At 39.8% G+C, this 24,043-nt stretch overlaps 1 protein-coding gene across 5 annotated transcripts in view; it reads left to right on the plus strand.

Annotated features, from left to right (window-relative positions):
* CDH4 (cadherin 4) overlaps nucleotides 1–24,043 on the plus strand; it is a 938,653-nt gene that overhangs the window by 557,052 nt on the left and 357,558 nt on the right. For 3 of the 5 annotated variants that reach the window (XM_060772002.2, XM_060772006.2, XM_060772004.2), the window contains exon 4: nucleotides 20,722–20,898. In XM_060772002.2, the coding sequence (XP_060627985.2) occupies nucleotides 20,722–20,898 (177 nt within the window). The remainder of the gene's footprint in view (nucleotides 1–20,721; nucleotides 20,899–24,043) is intronic. The other 2 variants (XM_060772003.2, XM_060772005.2) reach the window with 1 other exon arrangement.

The following is a 24,043-nucleotide window of genomic DNA, read 5'->3' on the forward strand; positions in this document are numbered from 1 at the left end:
TTGCACACACAATGACATGGTAGATCATGAAATCTTGCTTTTGGAACTTTTGCAATTAGATGGTAGGTATGAAGGTTTCAAAATATCATCTCAGTAAGTATTTCATGAGTACATCTCATAATTGCCAACCCTGAACAAGTGACAGTGCTTGAAACAAAAGTAGCAAATCCTAGCATCTTTTAACAAGGAACTTTTGACATTTTAAACTTTTTAATATCATTCAAGCCAACTCCTTCTTCAATGCTTTCTTGAAGCCTTGTAGCGCTCACTGTATGCCATTCTTCCAGCAGTGTTTAAGGTCATGTTGGAATTCTCCTCGATATTACTTGGAAATTCAACAATGCCAAATGTCAAAAAGAGAGGAAAACTATCTATAGATCAAGAAATGGTAAAATCTGTTGAAATTTTAGCATTTGTTTTACTATTTTAATAGGTATGTTTGTGCATCATTAGCTTTGCTTATGCTAACAGTACCAGCCACCAGTGGATGTGTGTGTCTACGTGTGTGTTTGTTCTGTATATGGATCGCCATAATTTCTATTCACCACTTCGTTCATCTTAAGTACCAAGCTCTTTCCTATACAAGCTCTTGCCAAATTAGAGTTTTCAGTTTTTGAGGTGACACAGAATTTTTGTTTTTCTACAGTAATTAAATTGAATCAACTTTAAAATTATACTTTTGGCTTTCCTTGCACAAGTCATCTTTCATGACAGCTTCTAGAGTCCTACTGTCAGCAATGATCCCTGCAGGATTCTGGGAATTGTCCAAAAAAAGACATTGCCAAGCAGGGCCTGGGTTGTAAATTCCACTGAATTGAAGGAGACTTACTTCCAACAAGACATCTGTATGTATAGTAAGCAAAATACAGTCTGTTCTTCCACTGAGATTAAGACAGACTCAAAATTTGATCCAAAATAGTTTAACTTATAAAGTTGGCCCTCCACATTTGCAGCTTTGATTTTTTGGATTTGATTAAAACGCTGCTACTGAAAGTTGACCATAGAATCACACTGGTGGACTTAGAGATTTCTAGAGAGAACATACCTCTAGGAATCTCTTAAGCCATCCTGTGTGGTCCTATGGTCAACATCTACTTGGATGACCACCATGGAGTCACCTTGAAGGATCTAAAGATTCTAAGGCCCCATCTACGCTACCATATAATCTAGATTCAAAATCCAGATTAACTGCATTGAACTGGATTGTATGGCAGTGTAGACTCATATAATCCATTTCAATGAAGTTCAGACTGGATTAATTGACAGGGTAGATGGGGCCTTAGAAAGATGTTCTCTCAGGTAGAAAAGATAGTTTTGTATTCAGTTTTCTCACTTTTGAGAGGGCCCTGTAGCACTATCCCCAGTGAATATGGGGAGCTCACTATAATAGCTCAGGAGTTCAAAAAGGAGTTATTTTTTTTCTCCTTGTTGGGACTGTTTGCATTTGTGCTTTCAGTATCTTGCTTTTAAGAAACTCCCATCATTAACTCCCTTGTCTTTTAGCATTTCTATCCAAGGGATAGAAAATTTCCCTAAATTTCCTGAAGTCAACTCTCCTAAAATCTAGAAAGCATGTTTGACTTCTCTTAGTTTCCTCTGTATTACATACTCCATGAGCACATGGTCACTCCCATCTAAGGATCCCACCACTTCCATTCCATTGAACAGGTCCTCAGTGTTGGTTAGGATCAGATCCAGAATAGCTGATTCCCTTGTTGCTTCTCCCAAAATTAGCTGCAGAGTAAGTGAAGAATTTGTTGGTCTTTGTAATCTTGGCAGAGTTTGCTTTCCAACAACTATTAAAATAGTTGGGCTGTTTCATCTGGGCCTTGATAAAGTACTGTCCCCAAGAATATTGTCACCCTCCCTCAACAACCCAGTTTAAACTCTGCCTGATAAGGTGTGCAAGTCTCTCAGCAAAAACATCCCTTACAACTTCTGGGAGTTGCAATCCATCCCATGCCAGAAGCCGATCTTCCTGGAAAAGCAGACAATGAACCAGGAAGCCAAATCATTCTTGATAGCACTATTTACAGAGTCTGATATTCACTTCTACTATTTTTCTCACCTTTCCTGGGCTGCATCATGCAGTGTTGGTACACCATGACCCCCAGCATTCCTCATCATTGGATACAGGGGCCTCAAGCTGCTGGGCACATTTTTCTCACAAGGGAACATGTTTTAAAGTATTTTTGAATAAAGAATTCTCTAAAATTTGAATTTTAGAATTCAAATTTTAGAATTCTCTAAAAATTGGCTGAGGAATAAAAAAAATGTTCAGCTGAAGGGAAGAGGAACAAGGTTACATATCTGAAGGCAAAGAGTGATCCAGAAGGGAGTGAAGAAAGCCTGGTTTTCCCATCAACTCTAGACATGTTGGATTTCTAGCAAATTCACAGTTGATAGGCCTAGAGTAAGATTCTAAAAGTTGATCACACCTGTAGCAAAGGTCAAGAACTCTGCAGCTATACATTTCATTTAAGAATGTCATAAACCAGCAGGACAGCTTTAAACACAATATGCCTTTCTAGTACAAGCAGAGAGGATGGCTTTTTATTAAAATGACTCTATTGTTCTTTAGGTAGTGGTTTAATGAATGGATGGCAGATTCCAAGTAAATTGCTGTTGAAATATATAGCACAAACTTGTATGCCATACATGGGTTAAGGGTCCTAATAATTGACTATTTTTTCTCTCACAAGTTAAGATGAATAGTTTCTAGTTTTCTCCCTGCTGCTGAGAAGGTGAATATTTCTGTGCAGTTCCTGCCTTGTATTCACACATTACAAAGTGCTGGAAAATTAATGTGACTTTGAGGCAGTCATGTGTGTTTTGGTGTAAGATTATTGTTTTCTATACAATTGCAGCAGTCTTGAACAAAATCTTGTGCAGAAATGAGCAATCTTGCACAGCAAGGTCACATATTTGCCTATATTTAATACGAACCTGCAAAGTTTCAGCCATGATTTTTGTTGTGTAAGATTGCACAAGATCTTTTTCAATGCAAATTTGCTCTATTTCTGCAAGGTATTTTGTGTTAGATTTCTAGACACAACTGTCTAGAAATAGAGGGGAGGGGTGTGTTTTACACTATTTGATATTTGAAAGGGTCAGAAAAGCCATCTGGTCCAAACCAGAAATGCACAATTAATAGCACTATTAAAAGATGTCTATCCAGCCACTATTTAAAGACCTCTTAAGAAGGAGAGTCCAACAGACTGTGAATCACACACAAAAATGATGTTTAAGTCACAGGTCTACATTTTTGTCTCAAATGTTACTCTGTGGTCAGTTGAGTTGGTATTGAAGGCTTTCAATGCAGGGAGAGGCAATGCAGATAAGCTTTAGATTTTGGGTCTTATAATTTGGATTAGTTGATTCACATTTTAATATACGAATCACCCAAAACCATATGACATGTCTTCAGAGATTTAAGAGCTATTCCCCTGTCACTTCTTAGTCTTGTCTTCTTCAACTTAAACTAACTGCCATAACAATTCCACATATTATTGGAGCCCCTTCTTACTACATAACACGATGATTTCACATGAATTGCTATTAGCTTTGCGGTTTGGTGAGGCACTAGAGATCTCTGGTTGAGCATTTGCACAATTAAAACTTGTGCGCCAGCTGCGCCCGTACCTTGGGAAGTCTGACTTGGCCACGGTAGTCCACGCTCTGGTTGCATCCCATATAGACTACTGCAACACACTTTACGTGGGGTTGCTTTTGAAGACTGTCCAGAAGCTTCAAATGGTCCAACGGATGGCAGCCAGGTTAGTAACAGGAGCAGCGCTCAGAAAGCATACAACGCCTCTATTGTGCCAGCTCCACTGGCTGCCGTATGCTACTGGGCGCAATTCAAAGTGCTGGCTTTAACCTATAAACCCCTAAACGGTTCTGGCCCAACTTACCTGTCTGAACACATCTCCCCTTATGAACCAGCTAGGACTTAAAGATTGTCTGGGGATGCCCTGCTCTCATTCCCACCGGCGTCACAAGCATATCTGGTGGGGATGCGAGACTATGGAATGCCCTTCCTAGGGACATTAGATTGGCCCCCTCCCTTTTAGTATTCTGGATAAAAGTTAAGGCTTCGTTGTTTGAGCAAGCGTTTGACAATGCAGTGTAACAGACATAAGAATATGGAACGATTGGATAATGATTTTGGACAATGTTTGTAATTAAGAGACACATATGATTTATGTTTTTAATTGATCTTCTTATGGTTTTATATGATATATCAATTTTTTGAAATGTTCTATGCTGTTTTGGCACTGAATTGTTACCTCTGTTAACCTCCTTGAGGCACCTACGGGCTGAGAGGAGCGGTATACAAATATAGCAAATAAATAAATAAATAAATAAATAAATGTTACTGTAAGCTGGTACCATGGAATCATAGTACAGTCATCCCTCCACATTCACAGTTTTGATTTTTGTGGATTTAATTAATCATTGATCTGATTTAAAATGCCTCCTCTTGGAATCTGGAGGATTGGAATCCTCCAATCATGTTGGAAGACTGGGAGATATTTAGAGAGAACATCTCTCTAGGAATCTCTGGGTCCACCAATACAACTCCATGTTCATCTTCCATCAGAAGTGTGTTAAAAGATCTCAAAATTGCTCAGGTTTAAAAAAAATATTTGTGTATTTGTGGTTTGTCACTTTCGCAGGGCTCTTATGTCCCTAACCTCGCCTGATGTGGAGAACTGACTGTACTATATTTGAGAGGGGCCCTTGCCAACAGACTAAAAGCCTCCCTCTGAGAATACTGAAACCAGCCATATCTGACTTAACATGAACACCCCTTTAGTGTGTAAGATTTCCAGAATGCAACTGCACCAAACATTTTGCCAGCTTCATATCACCCTCTTTCTTGTGTGTATGTCATTATGGCTTTCTGTGTTAGAGTCATTCAGTCAGCCTTTCCCCATCTGTCAACCAACGAATCTGTGTGCTTGCAAAAAGTGACAATTTTTTCTTACTAATTGACTCTAATGCGAACTGTTGTGTGCAGCCCCACTGCTAACGAAAGCCATCACCTTTCCTAGAAAATAATGAATATCTTAGTAATGGGAATATTTTTTTATAAGAAGGAGAAGAAATATTTCATACTGCAATTGTATTCTGTTCTGTAAAAGGGGAGGTAATTTCATCTAATGAGTTCCTAAGCAAACATAACTTCCTCAGTTTTATGCTGCTGGTTTTGATAAGGGTCACAACTGTGCTGATGCCTGTGTTTCCCTTTGGAAGTGCCGATTATCAAAAGGTTTGATCTGGCACTTCAAACAGGCTGTAAAGATGGTTTCCTGTTTGCTTTCTGAATTAAGATACTTTTGGGAAGTTGAGGTATGTGTGTGCGCATGAACATGCCTTCTTCCCTGTGTAGTTCATTACCTTGCAAGTATTCCCAGTTCTTTGTCAATTAGTAAATGCCTTTTATGCAGACGCATTAATTTAATGCCCCTGCTGGAGCGATGTGCATGGAGAAACATCTTGCAGATAAAATGCCAGTTTTTCAGACCACTTTGACACAAATCGCTCATGAATAGCAATTTGTGTTTTGATGCTAATGGGACGTGACACGAAGCTGTCTTTGATTAAATTCACCATGAAGTTTACAACTACTTGTAAATATGGCTGATAGGTACCCCTAATCACTTTCCAATGGGAGGACAAGGAAAAGGGGATAACAATGACACCCTAATGAAGATAACAGCTTAGCATCAGTAGGCTGAAACAAAACAAGGTCTAAAATAACAAGGAACATTGGGCAGTGTGTTTTTCTTCCCTAATGCTCTTGCTGCTGTGGGGAAGCAGGACTGCTGAGATTTAGAGTCTGCCCAATTTGTCAGTGTCATAAATACAAATGCAGTATTATTATTATTTTACAAATAAATTTGTGAGTCCAGGTGTTTGTGCATATATGTGTGTTCATTGTGTGCAGGCATGTGTGTGTATGTGTGTGTGTGTGTGTGTGTATCTATGTGTGTATGTATCTATCTTTCACAAGCTTTTCATGACAACAAATAAAATATTACTTGGTCTGAAAATGATTGATCCATGTAAAGCAGGCATGGGCAAACTAAGACCCAGAGGCCAGATGTGACCCAATGAGTGCTTACCTCAGGCCCTACACATTTTCCCTGGACTCTTGGCAGAAGGACATGGCAGCCAGCTGTGTTCTTATGCCAAAAAGATGGGGGAAGTATGGACGTAACAGCAGGGAGCCCTCTGGAGCACCCTCAGTCACCATGTGTCGCCTTCCTCTTGGCATAAGGGTGGTTCAAGCATCCCCATCCTTATGCCAGGAGGACAGCTTGAGGAAAGCACGTGCTGACTGAGAGCTCTCCAGAGCATTCTCAACCGCCGCCTGTCTCACCCTCCTTCTGGCATAATGCCAAGAGGACAGCTCAAAATCAGAGGAGGAGGATGGGGAGGAGGACCTGAAGATGAGCCAGGCCCTGCCCTGCTCCCTCCTGGCCCTGCCCTCTCCCAGTCCCTCCCTATCGAGCATGTACCCAGCCCCCTCCCTCCTGGCCTAGCCCTCCTGACAGGGCTCACAATGCGGCCCCAAGGCAAAAAAGTTCGCCCATGCCTGATGTAAAGGAATGCAAGGACACACATACACAGAGAATTAATTAAAATTCTGATTAATTAAAATATTTATTTCACTTATATCTTTCCCTATATACATGAATATCAAGAAAGAACCTTATTGTTTTCCTGTACAACGACCAATTTTAAGTCCATCATTTGTGCAAATGTTTATCTTATTAACTTTCCTTTTCTAAGTTATTACTTTTCCACAATTATTTTCATTGGACCAACTTTGACTTGATCCCATACTCTCCCAATATTTTGAGCATGAAAGCTGGGGCATGTGCTGCCAAGCAAAAGCAAACTTAAGATGGCAAAAGTTGCTAAGAGGTGTAAGACAAAAGCTAGGAGGGGATGAAGCAGCTTGCTTTTGCCTGAGCCATCTAGGAAGAGCAAGATTGCACCTTTCATTTTCCTCTTATTCTTTTAGAGTTAATTGAAAGCAAACATTTTGCAGTTTGAGCTCTGTAGCAGTGGAAATAAGTTGAGAGCAAAAGGAGGAGGAGAGAAAAAACAGAACATTTTTAAAGCTGCTGAAAAAGTTGGTTAGAGAGGATTAGACAAAGGATGAATCAGGAATGTCCAAAATGGAACAGGTAGAATGTCTATAAGTCTGCTAATGTTTGCCTCCAAGACTGGGAATCATATGGATGTCTTGATGATGTTTGCCATGCATCTGTACTCAATTGTAGCAAGAATTTTCAACAGTCAGTGATGGGAGATGCATTCTGACAAGTTCTGGAGGGTAACATGATTACCACTCCTGATTCACCCTCATAGCTTTTGGAGCTACTCATGAATAGGGATCCTAACACATCTGCTAATTTAGGGATGCAGAAATTTTTAATCCATAAGATATTTTGGACCTCAGTTCCCAAAGACCCAAAGTTATAATCAATAAAGCATTATGGGAGTTGAAGTATTAAACATCTGGCAGACCAAATGTCTCCCCGCAAATTTTCTAACTTTCCTTACTTGACTTTTAATAATGAATTACTTGCAGATAACCTTATTTTGGTCAATGCCTTTATTCTTAGGATTCTAATTATTTTATACTGCTTGTAACGTATTCTTTTGATGAAGGTTTTAAATTGTATTTTGAAAATGCATTGTTAGGTTTTAGTTGATTCTATTTGCAAGTGTCCTTGGGTCCCACTGCAGGAGAGAAGTGACATGTAAGTGAAACTAATACATAAATGATAAAATGCATTGATTTTCCTGGAAGCTAGTTGGAAGGCTAGCTAGGAAGAGCTTTGTTTCTAAAGGCAATATGGAGGCCCTTAGGAGAGTAAGGTAATACTAATGGAGCTGCTGAAGGTCTCGAGTTTGGTTTAAAAAAAGGAAAATGTTTGCCTGAAAAAAGAAGTATTTGAGAGCATCTGTCATCTCTCGGGGTGAGAAAAGCGGTATACAAATTCTGTAAATAAATAAATAAATAAATAAAAGACCTCACTACCTCTGAGGATGCTTGCCATAGATGCAGGTGAAACATCAGGAGAAATGCCTCTAGAACATGGCCATATAGCCCGAAAAAATCTACAACAACCCAAATAATAAAATCTCTCTCTCTCTCTCTCTCTCTCTCTCTCTCTCTCTCTATATATATATATATATATATATATCTCCCTCCATCTTTCCATCCAGCTGTCATTCTATATATTATATTGGAGCCTCCAGTGGTGCAATTGGTTAAATCCTTGTGCTAGCAGGACTGCTGACAGAAAGGTTGGTGGTTCAAATCCAGGGAGTGGGGTGAGCTCCCATCTGTCAACTCGAGCTCCTCATGCAGGTACATGAGAGAAGCCTCCCACAAGATGGTAAAACATCTGGGCATCCCCTGGGCAATGTCCTTGCAGACTGCCAATTTTCTCACACCAGAAGTGACTTGCAGTTTCTCAAGTTGCTCCTGACATTAAAAAATGGACATTCTCTCTTTACTCTTTCACAAGGGATCTAAGGTAGTGATTCCCAAGTTTTAGTCCTCCAAATGTTTTAGACTTCATCTCCTAGAATTCTTGGCTGTTGGAGAAGTCTGGACGGTGAAGTCCAAAACACCTGGAGGACCAAAGTTTGGGAATTACTGAAGAACAGCCTGTGTGGGTAGAATAAGTTTGGGCTGCAGTAAGGTACTTCATGGGGCAGTGTTGAACAATTTCAGACACCGAAACATCTTCTTCCTTGTGCTTTTCCAGCCTCTTTATTCTGTTGGTAGAGTTTGGCATAATATGGTTTGTGGCCAACCTCATGTTTGTGGCTCCTCAAGCTCTGCACCACTCTACCAAAGACCCTATCCACCTGTTTTTTTTTTAATAAAAAAAGTCAGTGGTTTTAAAACATGTGAAAATATGCAAACATATCCTACTTACACACACACAAGCAACCCACAACCCTCTACAGGCCTTCTCAAAATACCATCCCAGCATCACTTCCTGTCACCATTATAAGAAGGACTACAGAAGCAAACAATAACCAATGTATTTGCTTTGGAAGGAGTACGTTTGGGAAGCATATTATCACCTTGCCCACATGCAGTTGTTCATCCTTGCTCTGTGAATCTACAAAATTTCAAACTGTTTTGCTTTAAACTGGTATAATGATGAACTAGCAAATTCCTCCTAGAAAATGTATTGTCGAAGGCTTTCATAGCCGGAATCACTGGGTTGTTGTATGTTTTTTCGGGCTGTATGGCCATGGTCTAGAGGCATTCTCTCCTGACATTTCACCTGCATCTATGGCAAGCATCCCCAGAGGTAGTGAGGTCTGTTAGAACTAGGGAAAAGGGGTTTAGATATCTGTGGAATGACCAGGGTGGGACAAAGGACTCTTTTCTGCTGGAGCTAGGTGTGAATGTTTCAACTGACCACCTTGATTAGCATACAATGGCCTGACTGTGCCTGGAGCAAACTTTTGTTGAGAAGTAATTAGATGTCCCTGCCTGCTTCCTCTCTGTTGTTGTGCTGTTGCAATTTTAGTTTTTTAATATTGGTAGCCAGATTTTGTTCATTTTCAGGGTTTTCTTCTTTCTGTTGAAATGGTCCACATGCTTGTGTATTTCAATGGCTTCTCTGTGTAGTCTGACATGGTGGTTGTGAGAGTGGTCCAGCAATTCTGTGTTCTCAAATAAAATGCTGTGTCCAGGTTGGTTCATCAGGTGCTCTGCTATGGCTGATTTCTCTGGTTGAAGTAGTCTGCAGTGCCTTTCATGTTCCTTGATTCGTGTCTGGGCGCTGCGTTTGGTGGTCCCTATGTAGACTTGTCCTCAGCTGCATGGTACACGGTAGACTCCTGCAGAGGTGAAGGAGGTGGGGTTCACATATTATTTTTGCACGGTCTGCCAAGGCTTTAATGGTGCTTCTTTTTTGACTTGGGTGATGGTTGGAGTTTTTATGTAGATATCTATCTGTGTGTGTGGGTTTTCTGTAAACGGTGTGACCCAATTGTTGATCTGGTTTGCGTATGACTAGGACATCTAGAAAAGGCAGTCTTCCTTCATTTTCTTTTTCCATGATGAACTGGATGTTTGGGTGGATGCTGTTAAGATGGTCCAAGAACCTATTGAGTTCTTCTTCTCCATGGCTCCAAATGGTGAAAGTGTCCTCCTAGAAAACTAGATGCTATACAAGAAAGCATGCTTCCCCTCCCTGCCCACCCCCCCCCCGCTCACCAATATATATATATATATATATATATATATATATATATATATATATATATATAGGTGCTCCATGTTGGGAAAACTCTCTGCAGATAGTCTCACCTATCATTTACTTTAAAGGCTTCCCAGCACAAGCAAAGGCTTTATTTGTATGCCGGCTTATCCTATAGTTGGTTTTATTTACAGTGTTGTAGTTTCATTCATTTTTATTGATCTATGATATGAGAATGGTTCTGCGATGGTTATTAATCTGATTCTTCTGTTTTATGGCATTGCTTTATTCTTTTCATTGAGCACCACTATAGGAACAAAAGGAGAAAGGAAGCTAGCAAATTTGCTAAGGAAATAAATATATCAGACATGTAAAGAGGCAATGAAAATACAAAGACAGGCAGATAAGGAAACAAAAAGCATTAAGAATTATATTGTTTGTGTTGGCTTTTTACAGATATGATTTGTTCACGTAGCAAGAGGAAGATCTTGCCATGCAAGAATAGGTTATGTTTTCTTTATGGGACTGATATCTATAAAATTAATAATTGTTGCAGAGTGAGATAGCCATCTCTCACATTCATTTTCCCAAACATTCAACGGGATCCACAATAGGCACAGTGAAGCAGGTACATAAAAATCTGATATTATATTATGTAAATAGGCTGGTGATACACTTGACTGGATAATAACGTCCAGATGTCTCCATAGCCAGGGGCTGACTGATATCAAAGGCAGGTTGGCTGGAAGGGGAGAAGTGCCAGCTGGCTGGACTGGTTACTGCTAACTCTAGCGGAAGGTGAAAGCTGGTATTCTTTCACACTCACTTGTTCCGCTTGCAGCCAAATGAGAAGGCAGTGGCTCCAGAGTCTCTGACTTGCTATCGGGGCTTGTGGCAAGTGTTAACTAGATTGCTGGGGCATTTATCCTTATAAATATGGAATACTGTTCCAGCCTTTCTCCAGCAGCACCAAAGCCCAAATGCAGGATGTTAACTAGCCTTTGGTTTTGCATCTGTGTTGTCAAGGCAGGTGCTCTACGGAAAATGTTGAGACCAGGGGGCATGGAGCTTGGATACCAGGACTTAGTAAAAACCCATAATCCATGGGTGAAATGGGGGATTATTCTAACAGTTCTCCAAAATAATAGTAAAAAAAAACCTTGATGTTTTCCAAAGGATCAGATCTTTTTATCAACAGAACTGTGTTGGTGCTGTACTTTTGTTCCTTAGGTGTATTATGGGCTTTGTTGCCAAGGTCAGATAGCAGTGCTTGGGGCTTTGAAGCAGTCTCCCCCCACTCCACCCCGGTGGCAAAAAGGCCCCCACGTTATTGAGTTTAGCATTAAAGTATTGAGTGTAATTCTTTCAGTTACTTTAAATAAGGGAAGGTAAAGATCTACAGAGCCAGCAGGGGATACAGGTCTGCAAGTAGTACTCATGGGAGACCAAAGCTGTACCAACATTGTAGAATTATAGTATCTGAACACAACATTAATTGCCATTGCTCAATTCCAAGTAATTTTGGCATTTGTAGGTTGGTGAGATATTGACCCTTCTTTGCACGAGAGCTCTGGTGTCACAAAAAACTACATGTCCCAGGATTCCAAAGGCTGGGGCAGCTAAAGTAGTATCAAACTATGATTCTGCAGTGCAGATGGTCTCCTAGGCTCAAATCCTCACTCAACCATTTAAACCATCTAGATAACCCTGAGCAAGTCATGCTCTCCCAGCAATATCAAATCTCCTTTGAATATATCTTGCCAATAAAACTCTAGGTGACTGTCATATAATGTCAGGGTTGACAGGAAGGCATCAGCAACAACAATATCTACAACAACATTGTGGCATAGAACTCAAGTAAATGATAAATAATGTGCAAACCACAATAGTTAGCAGAGCCAACATCTTCATGAATGAATCTGTTTTCAGCCATTGGTGAGATAACCAGGCTGATTTCATTCATTTTTATTCAGTTAATCAACACATAAAAGTTGATGTTAATGGAAACATAAGGAATATCTGCATTTCTGGGCACCACAACTCAAGAAGGATATTGACAAACTGGAATAACAACAAAAACAACAACAACCATTTATTTCTTCTCTGCCTCTCCTCATGGCTTGAGGCGCGTTACAGAACAATTAGAACACATAAGCACAGCAAAACACCACAAATACACATATTAAAGTATACTTCTATAAAAGCTACATACGAAAACATTTGTCTATAAAATGCATATTAAAATACACAAAACAGAGATTAAACAAAGGACACACATTTAAAAATCATGTTTAAAGACTGTCTGGGTAGACCTGCCAGAAGAGATACTATTTGCATGACTTTATAAAGTCTGTAGAGAAGATAAAACAAAATGGTCAGAGGTTTGGAAGCCAAATCCAACGAGAAGCTGCTTAGGGAGTTGAGTATGTTTAGCTTGAAGAAGAGAAGGTTCAGAGGGGACACAATATAGTTGAAATGATGCCATATTGAAGTGGGGAGCAAGCTTTTTTTTTCCTGCACTGGAGACTAGGACATGGAGTAATGGATTTAAACTGCAGGAAAAGAGATTCCACCTAAACATTAGGAAGAACTTCCTGATGTTAAGAGCTCTTCAGCAGTGGAACATGCTGCTGCCTCCTTCTCTGGAGGCTTTTAAGGAGGTTTTAGGATGGCAGTCTGTCAGGATGGCAGAAAGGGGTTGGACTAGATGGCCCTTGTGATCTCTTCCAACTCAATAATTTTATGATTCTAAGAAGAGGAGGAGGAAGCAGCAGCAAACTGCATTTTCTGCTTCAGCACTGGGCCCCTACTGAGTGAAGGCCTGGATCAACTGAATTGTACCCTTTGGTAGTCTGTAGCATATCAATGACAGTGTGAAACTACTAGATGTCTGTGGATTATATACTGTATCTTGCTGGGATAGTAAAATGTATATTTAGATATGCATGAGTAGCTCAATCATTGCAATTTCTGATGTGATCTCAACCAATTCACATCTCCTGGTGCAGATAGGAACTTAGTTATCTGCTTTTGCTTTTACTGCTATTTGCGTCTCAAAGATGTATCATAAAGGAAAGTATCAAAATGTATACCTTGAAAGAAAATATTTTTGGAAATGCATATTTTGAGAGGAAATACATTTAGATGTTTTCTACTTAAAAACATTCATAATGGCTTCTTAGTGGCAGATTGTTAGTGCAGAAATAAGATACAACACATTTTGGATTGAACACATGCAAAACTGACATGCTTTGTCTAACTCTGTGATATAGAATATGTATATGCATATGGGGAATATAGACTTGATGTGATAGGTACCACAACATTTGAACATGCTGCTGACTTGCATAGGCCCACGTCATAGGAAGTGAGAGATCTCATTTCAGAAATCAGATGCATGAAATCAGCCTGCACACACCAGATTTTATGTGTATAGTAAGAGCTATAAGGGCTAAAAGTGGGAACCCTTAAACCCTCCTTCCTTCCTGTTTATTTTTGGGCAAAATGCTTCTGCACTCCAATTTTAGGGATGACATATAGCACAGAGAATAAAGCAGAGGCTGGATGGCCATCTGTGCTTTGATTGGGAGGTCCTGCATAGCAGGGGATTGGACTGGATGACCTCTGAGGTCTCTTCTACTCTGAGATTCTGTGATTCTATCCGCAGAGCCCTCTGCTTCAGTTCAGGCCACAGTTTGGTGATTCATATCTGGACCTGCTATGGACTGGATCATTATGGACTTCAGACCCAACTATTAAAAAACCCCAACAATCCAGGCTCTCTTGTTTCCAGTCCTCCCTCATTGACTTGCATTGGGAAATTATAAAACCCAGCTATGACTTCAAAGGTACTGCTGCACATAAGATCTGGAGACATGGTAGATCTGAAATTGAGAAGTCAATCAACCTAATAATACATCTTTAATTTCCTACTTTTACTGTATGACTCTTACATAGAGGGCCTATGCTAGTTTTGAAGCGGGCTTAGCTGGGGACAGAAGTATGTACACTTAATGGTTGTAAACATTTTGTAAATATTTTACAAATCCAATTTTAGAAAGTTTACCAGGTTTTTAGAAAGTGTAAGGTTTTATGTTGATTATCTTTTGGCTGACCAACATCCCAAAATTACTGCTAAAGTTGCTAGCTTCTGTGTAGCAGCAATAGCTTGTCGGCACAAGATGCTGTCGCAGTCTTAGAAAGTTTAAATATATAATTCAGTTTTTACCATTGTCATTTTAGCATCTAAATATTTAATACCATTTTAACTATCTTATTTAATACTAGGTTTTAACTTTGCTTTTGGCATTGTTTCTTAATACTCAAATGTATATGTGCCTATCCTGATGTTTGTACATTTTTGATGCTGGTCATTGACTGTAATAAATAAATACATATACTTAACGGGTGCTATGTTAATGGTTCAACAATTTGATCCATTGAGTGGGAACATGAAGCTGATTTTTATATGAGGTACATGGGACAATGTTCATGTCTTTTCTCAGTATCTTCTCTCTCTCTCTCTCTCTCTCTCACACACACACACACACAGACACACCAATAATTGCTATGTAGAGCATCAATGGGAGGTCATATGGCCAGGGAATTCTCAGAACACTAGTCAAAAGAAATCCCTATCTTTTCCAAACTCCGAATGAAACCAGATCTATCGTCTGATAGAGAACCTGTCTGAAATGTGTCTTTGTCTTTTCAAGCTCCGCTATTTCTACACTATATCCTAGAGAGGTGAGATTGGTGGGTGGTTTGAGGCAGTGCTTTTTGTGTAGTAGCACAATGAAGGTACAATCTCCCTTCATTATCCATTAGAAGACTGTTGAAGATAACATTGTTTTGCTAAGCCTTTCATATTTAACACCATTCTCTGGTTTTCCTATTAATCCTTTGATTTCTTTACTGAAATCCAATGGGTATCTTCGGTGGTGTTTAGACATTTTTGTCAGATGTGAAAACAGCTCCATTCAAGATCAGATTGCAAAAGCCAGGTTGAATGGGCAGTGCCATTGTAGAAAGATACATATGTGATTATGCATGAGGGTCCATGAAGTGGCCATTCAGCACAAGGGTGATGCAGCACAATCAATATTCAACCCTTGTGTTCAAATTTATGGAGACACTTGGAGATTTATGCCAGGCAACCCAAATGCAGATTCTCAGCAACGGTATCAAAGCATGTCACTTTCTGAAATGTGTATTTTATTCTTTTAAGCTTGTTTTAATCTGTACATATCCTTAAGACCTTATTGAAGGAACAATAATCTAAAAGATAAAAACAAATCTTTATTACAGTATTATGATAGTGCATGTGTGAACCAAATTTGCACATTTATAACTGCTCATTACTCATGTTTATATTTGTGACACTATTTCCATGATAACAAATGCCTTCCCCAATGTACCTTAATAGCTAGCAGTCACAGCTGGATACAATGGTCAAACATGGAAAGTTTAACCAAGTTCCATATAATGAAATATTTTGTATCTGTGGAGCATCAGAGGTAGAAACTATAACACCTGTACCATTTCGTTGTAACTTGTAGAGGAAAGAGAGAAATTAATACCTTGGGCCATACATTATACAAAAGACACACTGTATATTAAAACTACATTTTTATTGGTTGTCCAGAATGCTAAAATAACATATAAAAAAGCCTTTTTTCTATTTAAAGCAATGCAGCTAAGAACTGCATATTTAGAGTCGATTGGGCTAAACTGTAGAGGCGATGCAGATATCTGATCTGGATCAGGACCCTGTTAACAGCTTGTTTATTTTAACTTAAGTTATACGTTGGGTTTTATGCTGTATGTGTAGGTGTATGTGTTTGTCAAATGTTTTTGATACTGTCAATGGGCTAATCAATAAAATGCACTAACCAGCTAGCAACCAAGCAATGGGGGTCTGTTTTGTTGGTGATGTGGGCAATGAAGCATTTCCAGCCTCTTCCCACCAGTAAGTGAGGCTGTAAGAAGCCAAAGTAAGACTTTTGTCTCAATTCCTTATCACATGGGAAATCAATGGTGAGAGAGGACTGGAATCATCATTCCATTGTGACCTTATTGCCAGTAGAATAGATCTCCAATTTTTGATGTGTTTATTTGCAGTCAAGGTTGGGTTGGGGCAATCGGGCATGACACAATAAATAGTTACAAATTTGCAACTGCATTGACAATATAAGATCTTGCCTCCATTGTTATTGTTATTGTTCAGAAGATCAAGCTGGCCTCCATCTTATTGATAACAGGATGTTACAATCTCTTTTCTGAAAAAGGAAACTTGAAGAAAAAAGGGTCTGATCATGCAAATTTTGGTGTTGCTTGTCTGTATAAGGAACACCATGATTCTATGGAAGGTAAGGGCAGAACCCCTTTTAAAATTGACCAAATTTTCCCCTTACCTGCAGCATGCACAGTCAGCCTCAAAGTCACGCTGGTGATCTATTCTAATGTCAGAAAACCTCATTAGGAGTGACAAAGAGGCACGTTCCACTCCCTTGCCGTCAAATATTTCCAAAAGAATGAAAAGCCCAAGATGGTCTCGCTGAGCCAATACTAATTATTTCAGCATCCAGAGGGCTTTGGGAATCATGTTAATTCTCAAGTCTCTCTTTAGCTCAGATTCATTCCCCGGTGTAAACTTGGCAGAGCACAATTTGTCCCTCGCTCTCACATGCCAATTATCTCAACTGACCCAAACCTTTGCTCTCGGAAGATTTTCCCCAGTTGGGAATTGCAAGCTGACTTTGAAAAGGATTCTTTTTCACACACCCAAGTGAGGGGAGTGTTTAGGTCTTGCGGATACATAAGTGCATTCCATGCTTCAGAATGCCCTTTTATGTTAATGGTACCTCTTGTTAATGAGGACCAGAAAAGCATATTCAGCTAGCAGCATTAAGTATGGGTCCTAGAGAAAACTTGAAATGGAGAGGGAAGGAACTAAGCAAAGAAGAATTTAACAGCATTTGGGGTCAGCCTTATACCAGTTGAGACAATTTGTCCCTCATTACTCCAAATATTTGGTCTATATTGGCTAACAGTGATTCCTCAAACAGGAGTGTTTCGCATCACCTGCAAATTGATGCTTTTTAACTTGATTAACTTGGGACCAAACTTCTCAGTCAACAAGCTATATTACAGAAGGTGTGTAGTGTTTTAGGGAGGGGTACTTTGAGAGTTCAGCTGCCTGGATCCATTAGATTGGAATTATGGTCCAAAGATGTTAACTTCCTCAGATGGGGTCTAATGAATGATGTGTTCAATTTGTAGCATTAAGAGTTAAATTAGAAGCACAGCTATAACACCCCTGGGTAATATCTGACATTTTTCTCTTGGTTCAGTCCCCTTTTATAGAGTGAAAAATATATCCTTGTCCTTTCTCAAAACAACACTGGGTGGGAAATGGCATCAAGTCCGGAGCTTTGAAAAGCCCTAGTGGTATCTGGATTATATATTCTCCAATTTGCGTTAATTGTTGGAACTGGGGTTTGGACTGTGGAGATTTGTGCCTAAAGCAAAGAGTTAGAGGAATGCTGGAAAAAAAAACCTGCTGCTTTCATGACCATGCCTATTCATGGGTTCCATAATGTTAATTACAAAAGGTAATCTTGCACACTCCCTTTCCATGCCTGAAGATGGGTCTGTGGACACGAGAGACACAGTTTCATATGCCTTACTAACCTATAGTCCAGTTTGAAATGATGTGCCAAAGTTCACTTGCTAACGTATCAGCCAATATTGAACAGATGAAAACTGGGATACATCTTGACAAGTAGCATCAGAGTATGGTCAAGATGGTAAAAGTAATAAAGAAGCTGCAGCATTTGTTTTAAGCCAGTTGTGCAGCTATTTAATGCTACTATTCTCACTGGGGAATCACATGTGGCTTCAATGCTGGGAGCCAACAATAAATGGCTACATCATGCCACAGTATAAGTTCAATATCTGTCTTATGTATCTCAGAAAATAGACCCTGCATGCAAATAGACAAATCCTGAAGGCTTCAAAAGTTCTGGAAGGGGAGAGGATGTCTCTTTATGCATGTAGCCAGGTGGAGAAGCAGAGCAACATAAATGTTATAGCATAAGACATTTGGAATGCTGCCATACCGCAAATCTGAAGCAGTTTGATAGCACCTTAATTGCTGTGACTCCATGTTTTGGAATCCAGGGATATAATGGGAAAGTTAGACATCTTTAATGCAGTCCTCTGAAAGGCAGCAATGAAGCTATCTGGGATGTATGCCTCTATTTGAATCAAAGTGTTCTGATTATGTAGATACATTTTGGTTGTATGTAAGCCAGATAAAACATCTACACCAGGGGTCCTCAAACTTTTTAAACAGAGGGCCAAGTCACAGTCCCTCAAACTGTTGGAGGGCTGGATTATAATTTGAATAAAACATGAATGAATTCCTATGCACACTGCACATATCTTATTTGTAGTCCAAAAACCATTTTAAAACAATACAATAATTAAAATGAAGAACAATTTTAATATATATATATAAATTTATTAGTATTTCAATGGGAAGTGTGGGCCTGCTTTTGGCTGATGAGATAGGATTGTGGTTGTTGTGTGCTTTCAAGTCATTTCAGACTTAGGTTGACCCTGAGCGAGGGCTGGGTAAATTACCTTGGAGGGCTGCATCCGGCCCCCGGGTCTTAGTTTGAGGACCCCTGATCTACACTCTCCAAAAATGGGAAAATAAGACTTCTCTGGTGAACATCAACTGGAATAGAGCACAAAGTAATATTGACTTGTAAGTAAAGAACTTCACACAGACTAGGAGTGTACATTCTTGGTTTTTATTTCTCACTAGCCGTTCCCTGCCACACATTGCTGTGGCCCAGTCTGTGTCTATGTGTTTTGTGTGTGTATATATATGCATATATGTGTGTGCATATATTTGTGAATATATGTATATCTGTGTGTTTGTGTATATATGTGGTTTTGTACATGCGTTGTAATGTATTTTTTTGGCTTCTTAAGTCTCTTCTGTTGTGCTTTTCAGTGTTTTGATGAGTGATGGTCACTCGTTGTCCTGATAGATGTCTTGTGTCCAAATCTGGTGTCAATTTGTCCAGTGGTTTTTGAGTTATGTTAATCTCACAAACAAACATTGCATATATGACACTCACAGAAGGGGGGAAAATTTCCACATGAACCAGAAAGATTTTAGTGCAATTTGCACAAACTGTACAAATGGAGTAGCTAAATTTAAGAGGGCTGTATCCTTGTTGCTTATGACCTCATCACAAAGGCAAGGCAAAGTGTTCCACTTCACCTCGCTTTGCTGCCAGACAGAGGGGAGTAGTGCAGCGATGCTTTTCTCATCGCACATGGGAAGCATCGCTCTCCTGGCGAGGAACCATGCTGGTTCCATTGGAGCCAGCAGGTCATGGGCAGCTTCCCATGTTGGAAGAGAAGCATCCAAGGCCACTTGCACCCCAGTTGGTGTTGGGGCCTCTGCAAAAAGTCACACAACGTCATGTGATGGCCAGCATGGGCCATCCCCAAAACAGGGTGGAAGTGCTAGGATGCTGAAATTGCCTTATCTGATGAGGCCCATAGACAATTTAAAAGTAGAAGCAAGGGATAAATTGTTTGAATCTTTTTGATAAATCAGCCAAATTGTGTGTGTGTGCACACACATGTGCGCATGCAAGAGGAAATGCAATATTTTTGCAAGATATTATTTGCCTCTTTTTATGCTGAATGGTAAAACTGTTCTAGAGTTTGGTAATATCTCAGCAAGCTTTTCCAGCATCCCATCATAAACAGTGAAAAATTGTTAATGAATATCCTTAGCATAGCTAAGAGTATCCAACAAATACCAATTTTTTGGAACCCTTTGTGCCATGTTGAGTCTCTCTCATGATAGCTCTTTCAGCAACCTTTGATCTTTCTTCATGAATCCTATTCCATAATAGCTACAGATAAGTCAGCAACACTTTTAAAATTTCAGGCTAGCAAAGAGCTTAATGCTGCATAATGGATCCAGACCAACCACTGGTAACGCCGGGGGTGTTTGTGCCTTGTTTCATTTTGTTCTTGTGATTGATTATATTTATTAGAAATCTGCAGATTTTATCCTCCAAGGAGCTGATAAAGTTTCCTGCCGTTGGTATAATGAAGACAATCCGTCGTGGAAGAAGGCTTGATTGCCTAATGACAGCTCCATACGTCTGTAAAAATGAAGCCATAGCAAAGATGTCAATAAAAGCGCTGCATGATTTTCTAACACAGAGATGTTTGCCTCATTACAATAACAATAAAAAATTTGTGCAGCTATTTCTCAACCTGAACAAGCTTCAACAAACATAGCAACCATCCCTGATGACTTATTTTTCTTGTTGTTCTTTTGTTGATTTTTTGTTTGTTTGTTTTTTAAAAAAGAGAATGGAACTTAAGAAAAAAGCAAAATAATTCTCTTTTCTTCCCCTCTCCAAATCAGCAGAAAGGAAAGAAGAACATGTCAGCAGATCTGCTGCAACAGCCAAGTGACACACTGCTACCGTGGCGCCATCACCAGAATCCTCATGGGCTCAGGCGGCAGAAGCGAGACTGGGTTATCCCACCGATCAATGTGCCAGAAAATTCGAGAGGACCCTTCCCTCAGCAGCTGGTTAGGGTGAGTGAAATAGCTGAATAATTTATATCCACGGTGGATGGCTGGTCGAATTGTTTACTTCCCAAAGCCTGTTGGTGGTGAGTCACCTCCAGAAAGAAAGCTTGTTTCTCTAAACCGGAATCAACAGAAGCACTGTGTCTGTTTTTGGAATAAAATGTTTGAAATGCCAAATGGCAAACCCTATTTTTGTAGGTGTTCCTGCCTTGAAGTATGGTTCTATTATTGCTTGTGCTTTAATTTGTATTTTCCATGCCCACCTAGATATCAACAGAATAGCTCACTGTAGAAGATCAGTAATACCATAAGTGGAATTTATATCAAGCATCATCATAATCATCAGTCTGTACATTTCCATTACTGTGTCCCATTACCTGGAAGACATATTTTTTCATGAAAGGCTCTGCATCATTATCCAAGATGTAGGAAGACTAGTATAGTTTGACTCTTCATTTTTGTTGTTCTTGTTGTTCTTACTTTTAATACCTGGGGGAAAACATTACTCAGAATTTGCTTGGAGTTGCCTTTGTTTGCATTAGTAACTTAAAGAAGACAGAAAGAAACCTACTTACTCAATGCAAAAGTCTAGAAATGTTAGGCAAAAAAAAAATCAACTCCCAAAACCTGTGTTAACTTATCTACTGATCAATGTGAGACCCTTATTAAAAAGAGGAACCATCATATTTTCTGAATACAGTAACAAAAAGCAGGGTCTTAGTCCATTCTGGGAGAACCTAAAAGAATCATTCTCTCCATCATGTTCCCGTTGTGTTCTTGACTGGGCAAGAAAATAGCAGTGGTGGCTAGGGTTTCCTATTCCCTTGAGTTGGCATTGATATTTCTCTCTTCACAAAATGATCTGCAACTTATCCATGGGTCATAACAGTAATTTTGACCCTCAATCTTGCTTTTGACTTATACAGCATAGGGTCAACTTATATAGGAGCAAATATAGCGATTATATTAGCAGCTCCTCTCTACCCTTTTCAACTACACTTAGCCAGTTCTGTTTGACTTTTCTTATCAGCTGAGCGAGCCTCCCATTAGCCAGTTGTTAAAAATTTGTGATTGCCTGCAATCCCCTTTAGCAAGTTAGAAATGTTTGGGATCACCTTAGGCGATAACATGGTTATATATCATATTGTACAGGGAGACATTTTAGTCTTAGCCCCAGACCCTAAGGAAATATGCCATAACTAAGTCTGGGTAAGAGACAGTGTATATGGATATGTTTTCTGTCAATAAATGCGACAAAACATCAACCAACACCACATATTTTTCTATCCACTGAGCTTTCCATTTTGGAAGTGAAAACAAATATTGTGTAAAACAAATAAAGGAAGAAGTAAAAGCCACCAGCAGACGTTTTGTCAAGCTGTCCCCTGGAAGAAAATTGCAATGTAATTGCAAGAAATTTGAGAAAATAATTGGACAAAATGAGAGTGCGTCATTTGCATGCCTTGTCAGGAAACAATACTTACCAAGTCCTCTCCAGGATTAAAATGAATGCTGTCATTACCTGCTCCATACTGATTAGCCGTTGCCTTGCTAAGCACATGACACTCAGAAGCGAAAAGTGGTTTTTTCAATCCCTCCAAGGTGCAAGCAGTCTTGATAACATAAATTACATCTGAAAATTTACATTCTCAGCCCACTATGTTTCTAGGTTGATACATACAATGTAAGGAGGATGTTGAAGTACTAGAAGCAAGCTTGTATGGTCTTCTTTCTATCTCCTGCTTGTATGGATGCATTGGGTATGAGGCAGCCTGGTGAAACAAGTAGGCTTTTCCAAATTACAAGTTGTAGAAAGAGAAAGAACATCACATCATGGCTATGTAAGGTATTAGATAATCTTGCCTTAAATAGCTTAGTTTCCTATTGTAGAATTGTCTAGGCAAATGGTTGTTGCATGTGGCAGTGAACTCTGTGTAACCTAAGAGAACCCAATAGAGGACTACATTAGCCCCAGCCAGCATGAGCAACTGTATTGAATTATGAGAGCTGTAACCGTAAACATCCAGAAGGCACCAGATTGCCTATCACTGCCGTAAACTTACAACTTGTCCTATGGACAGACGGGAAGAAGGGGGAAAGCATCCTTAAGATTGGGGACCTGACCTACCCTGGCAAGATCCTTCTTCGGGGATGGCCAGGCATCCCACAACATTTCCCCATCCTCTTCCGTCTTTCCTCCACTTCCCACCACTGTCTTCAAGTATGAGTCAGGTGTTCCCTGACTGCTGAAAAGGAAATGCTATGACTGTGTCTTCACATGCCAGTGAGATAGATTTCCATGCACAGCCACCAGAAATGGCTCTACATCATGGGATAGCCTCCGTGAGACTCCATTCTAAGATAGTAAGAAAACAGGGGAAATTGGGATGGGATACAGTTGTATGTCTTCTGCTATATATCATCTAAAATCTCTTTTAACTCTGTGGTTCTATTATTTTCCTTTTCCTGTATCTTTTTTTCCCCTTGGGAAATTGATCCAGTTGCTCTCAAGTGCACTTTACTTGGGTTTGAGACATGGGACCCTTGGTTCTCTGAAGTACTCATACAGACAATTATACAAGTGGAAGCAAACATGAAGACTCAGGATGAATCCGACAGAGTATGAGTTACTACTTTGCAGCAGTTAAAGCCCTTTAACTACCCAAAACAGCTGCACTATGTGAAATTATGTAATAGAGGAAGAGAAGAATCAGTTTAGTCTTAGCCAGTGCAGCTGTTTTGGTCAGTTAAAGTGCTGTTACATCCTAGATCTCAGACTGTCGAGGAGGAGCCCATGTCAAAACAATTAAATCAGTAGGGCACAGAGTACAAAGAAAATTGGCTGACCGGGGAATGAAATGGGTTGTCTGCCATTTTGAAGGCTTGGGTGGGTGGACAAAAGTTGGGTGTCCCCAGCCTGGAACTGGCAGGAAGGAAGCACAGAAGTGATATATGTCTAATGTTGGCTACAATTCAGGAAGAGCACTAGGCAAAAGGTGAGGTGGGGAGCAGTGCTAGGGATGCAAATGGATTAAGTGGAGGAGATTGGATGAGAGAAGGTGGGGAGGAGAAAGGCTAAAGGAAACAGTAGCCAATGCACAAAAACAAAAAGTAGACACTGAGAAACTCAAAGTAGGGGAGAGAGGAATGG

Source organism: Anolis sagrei, chromosome 4 (assembly GCF_037176765.1).
Source record: "Anolis sagrei isolate rAnoSag1 chromosome 4, rAnoSag1.mat, whole genome shotgun sequence".
Classification (NCBI taxonomy): Eukaryota; Metazoa; Chordata; class Lepidosauria; order Squamata; family Dactyloidae; genus Anolis; species Anolis sagrei.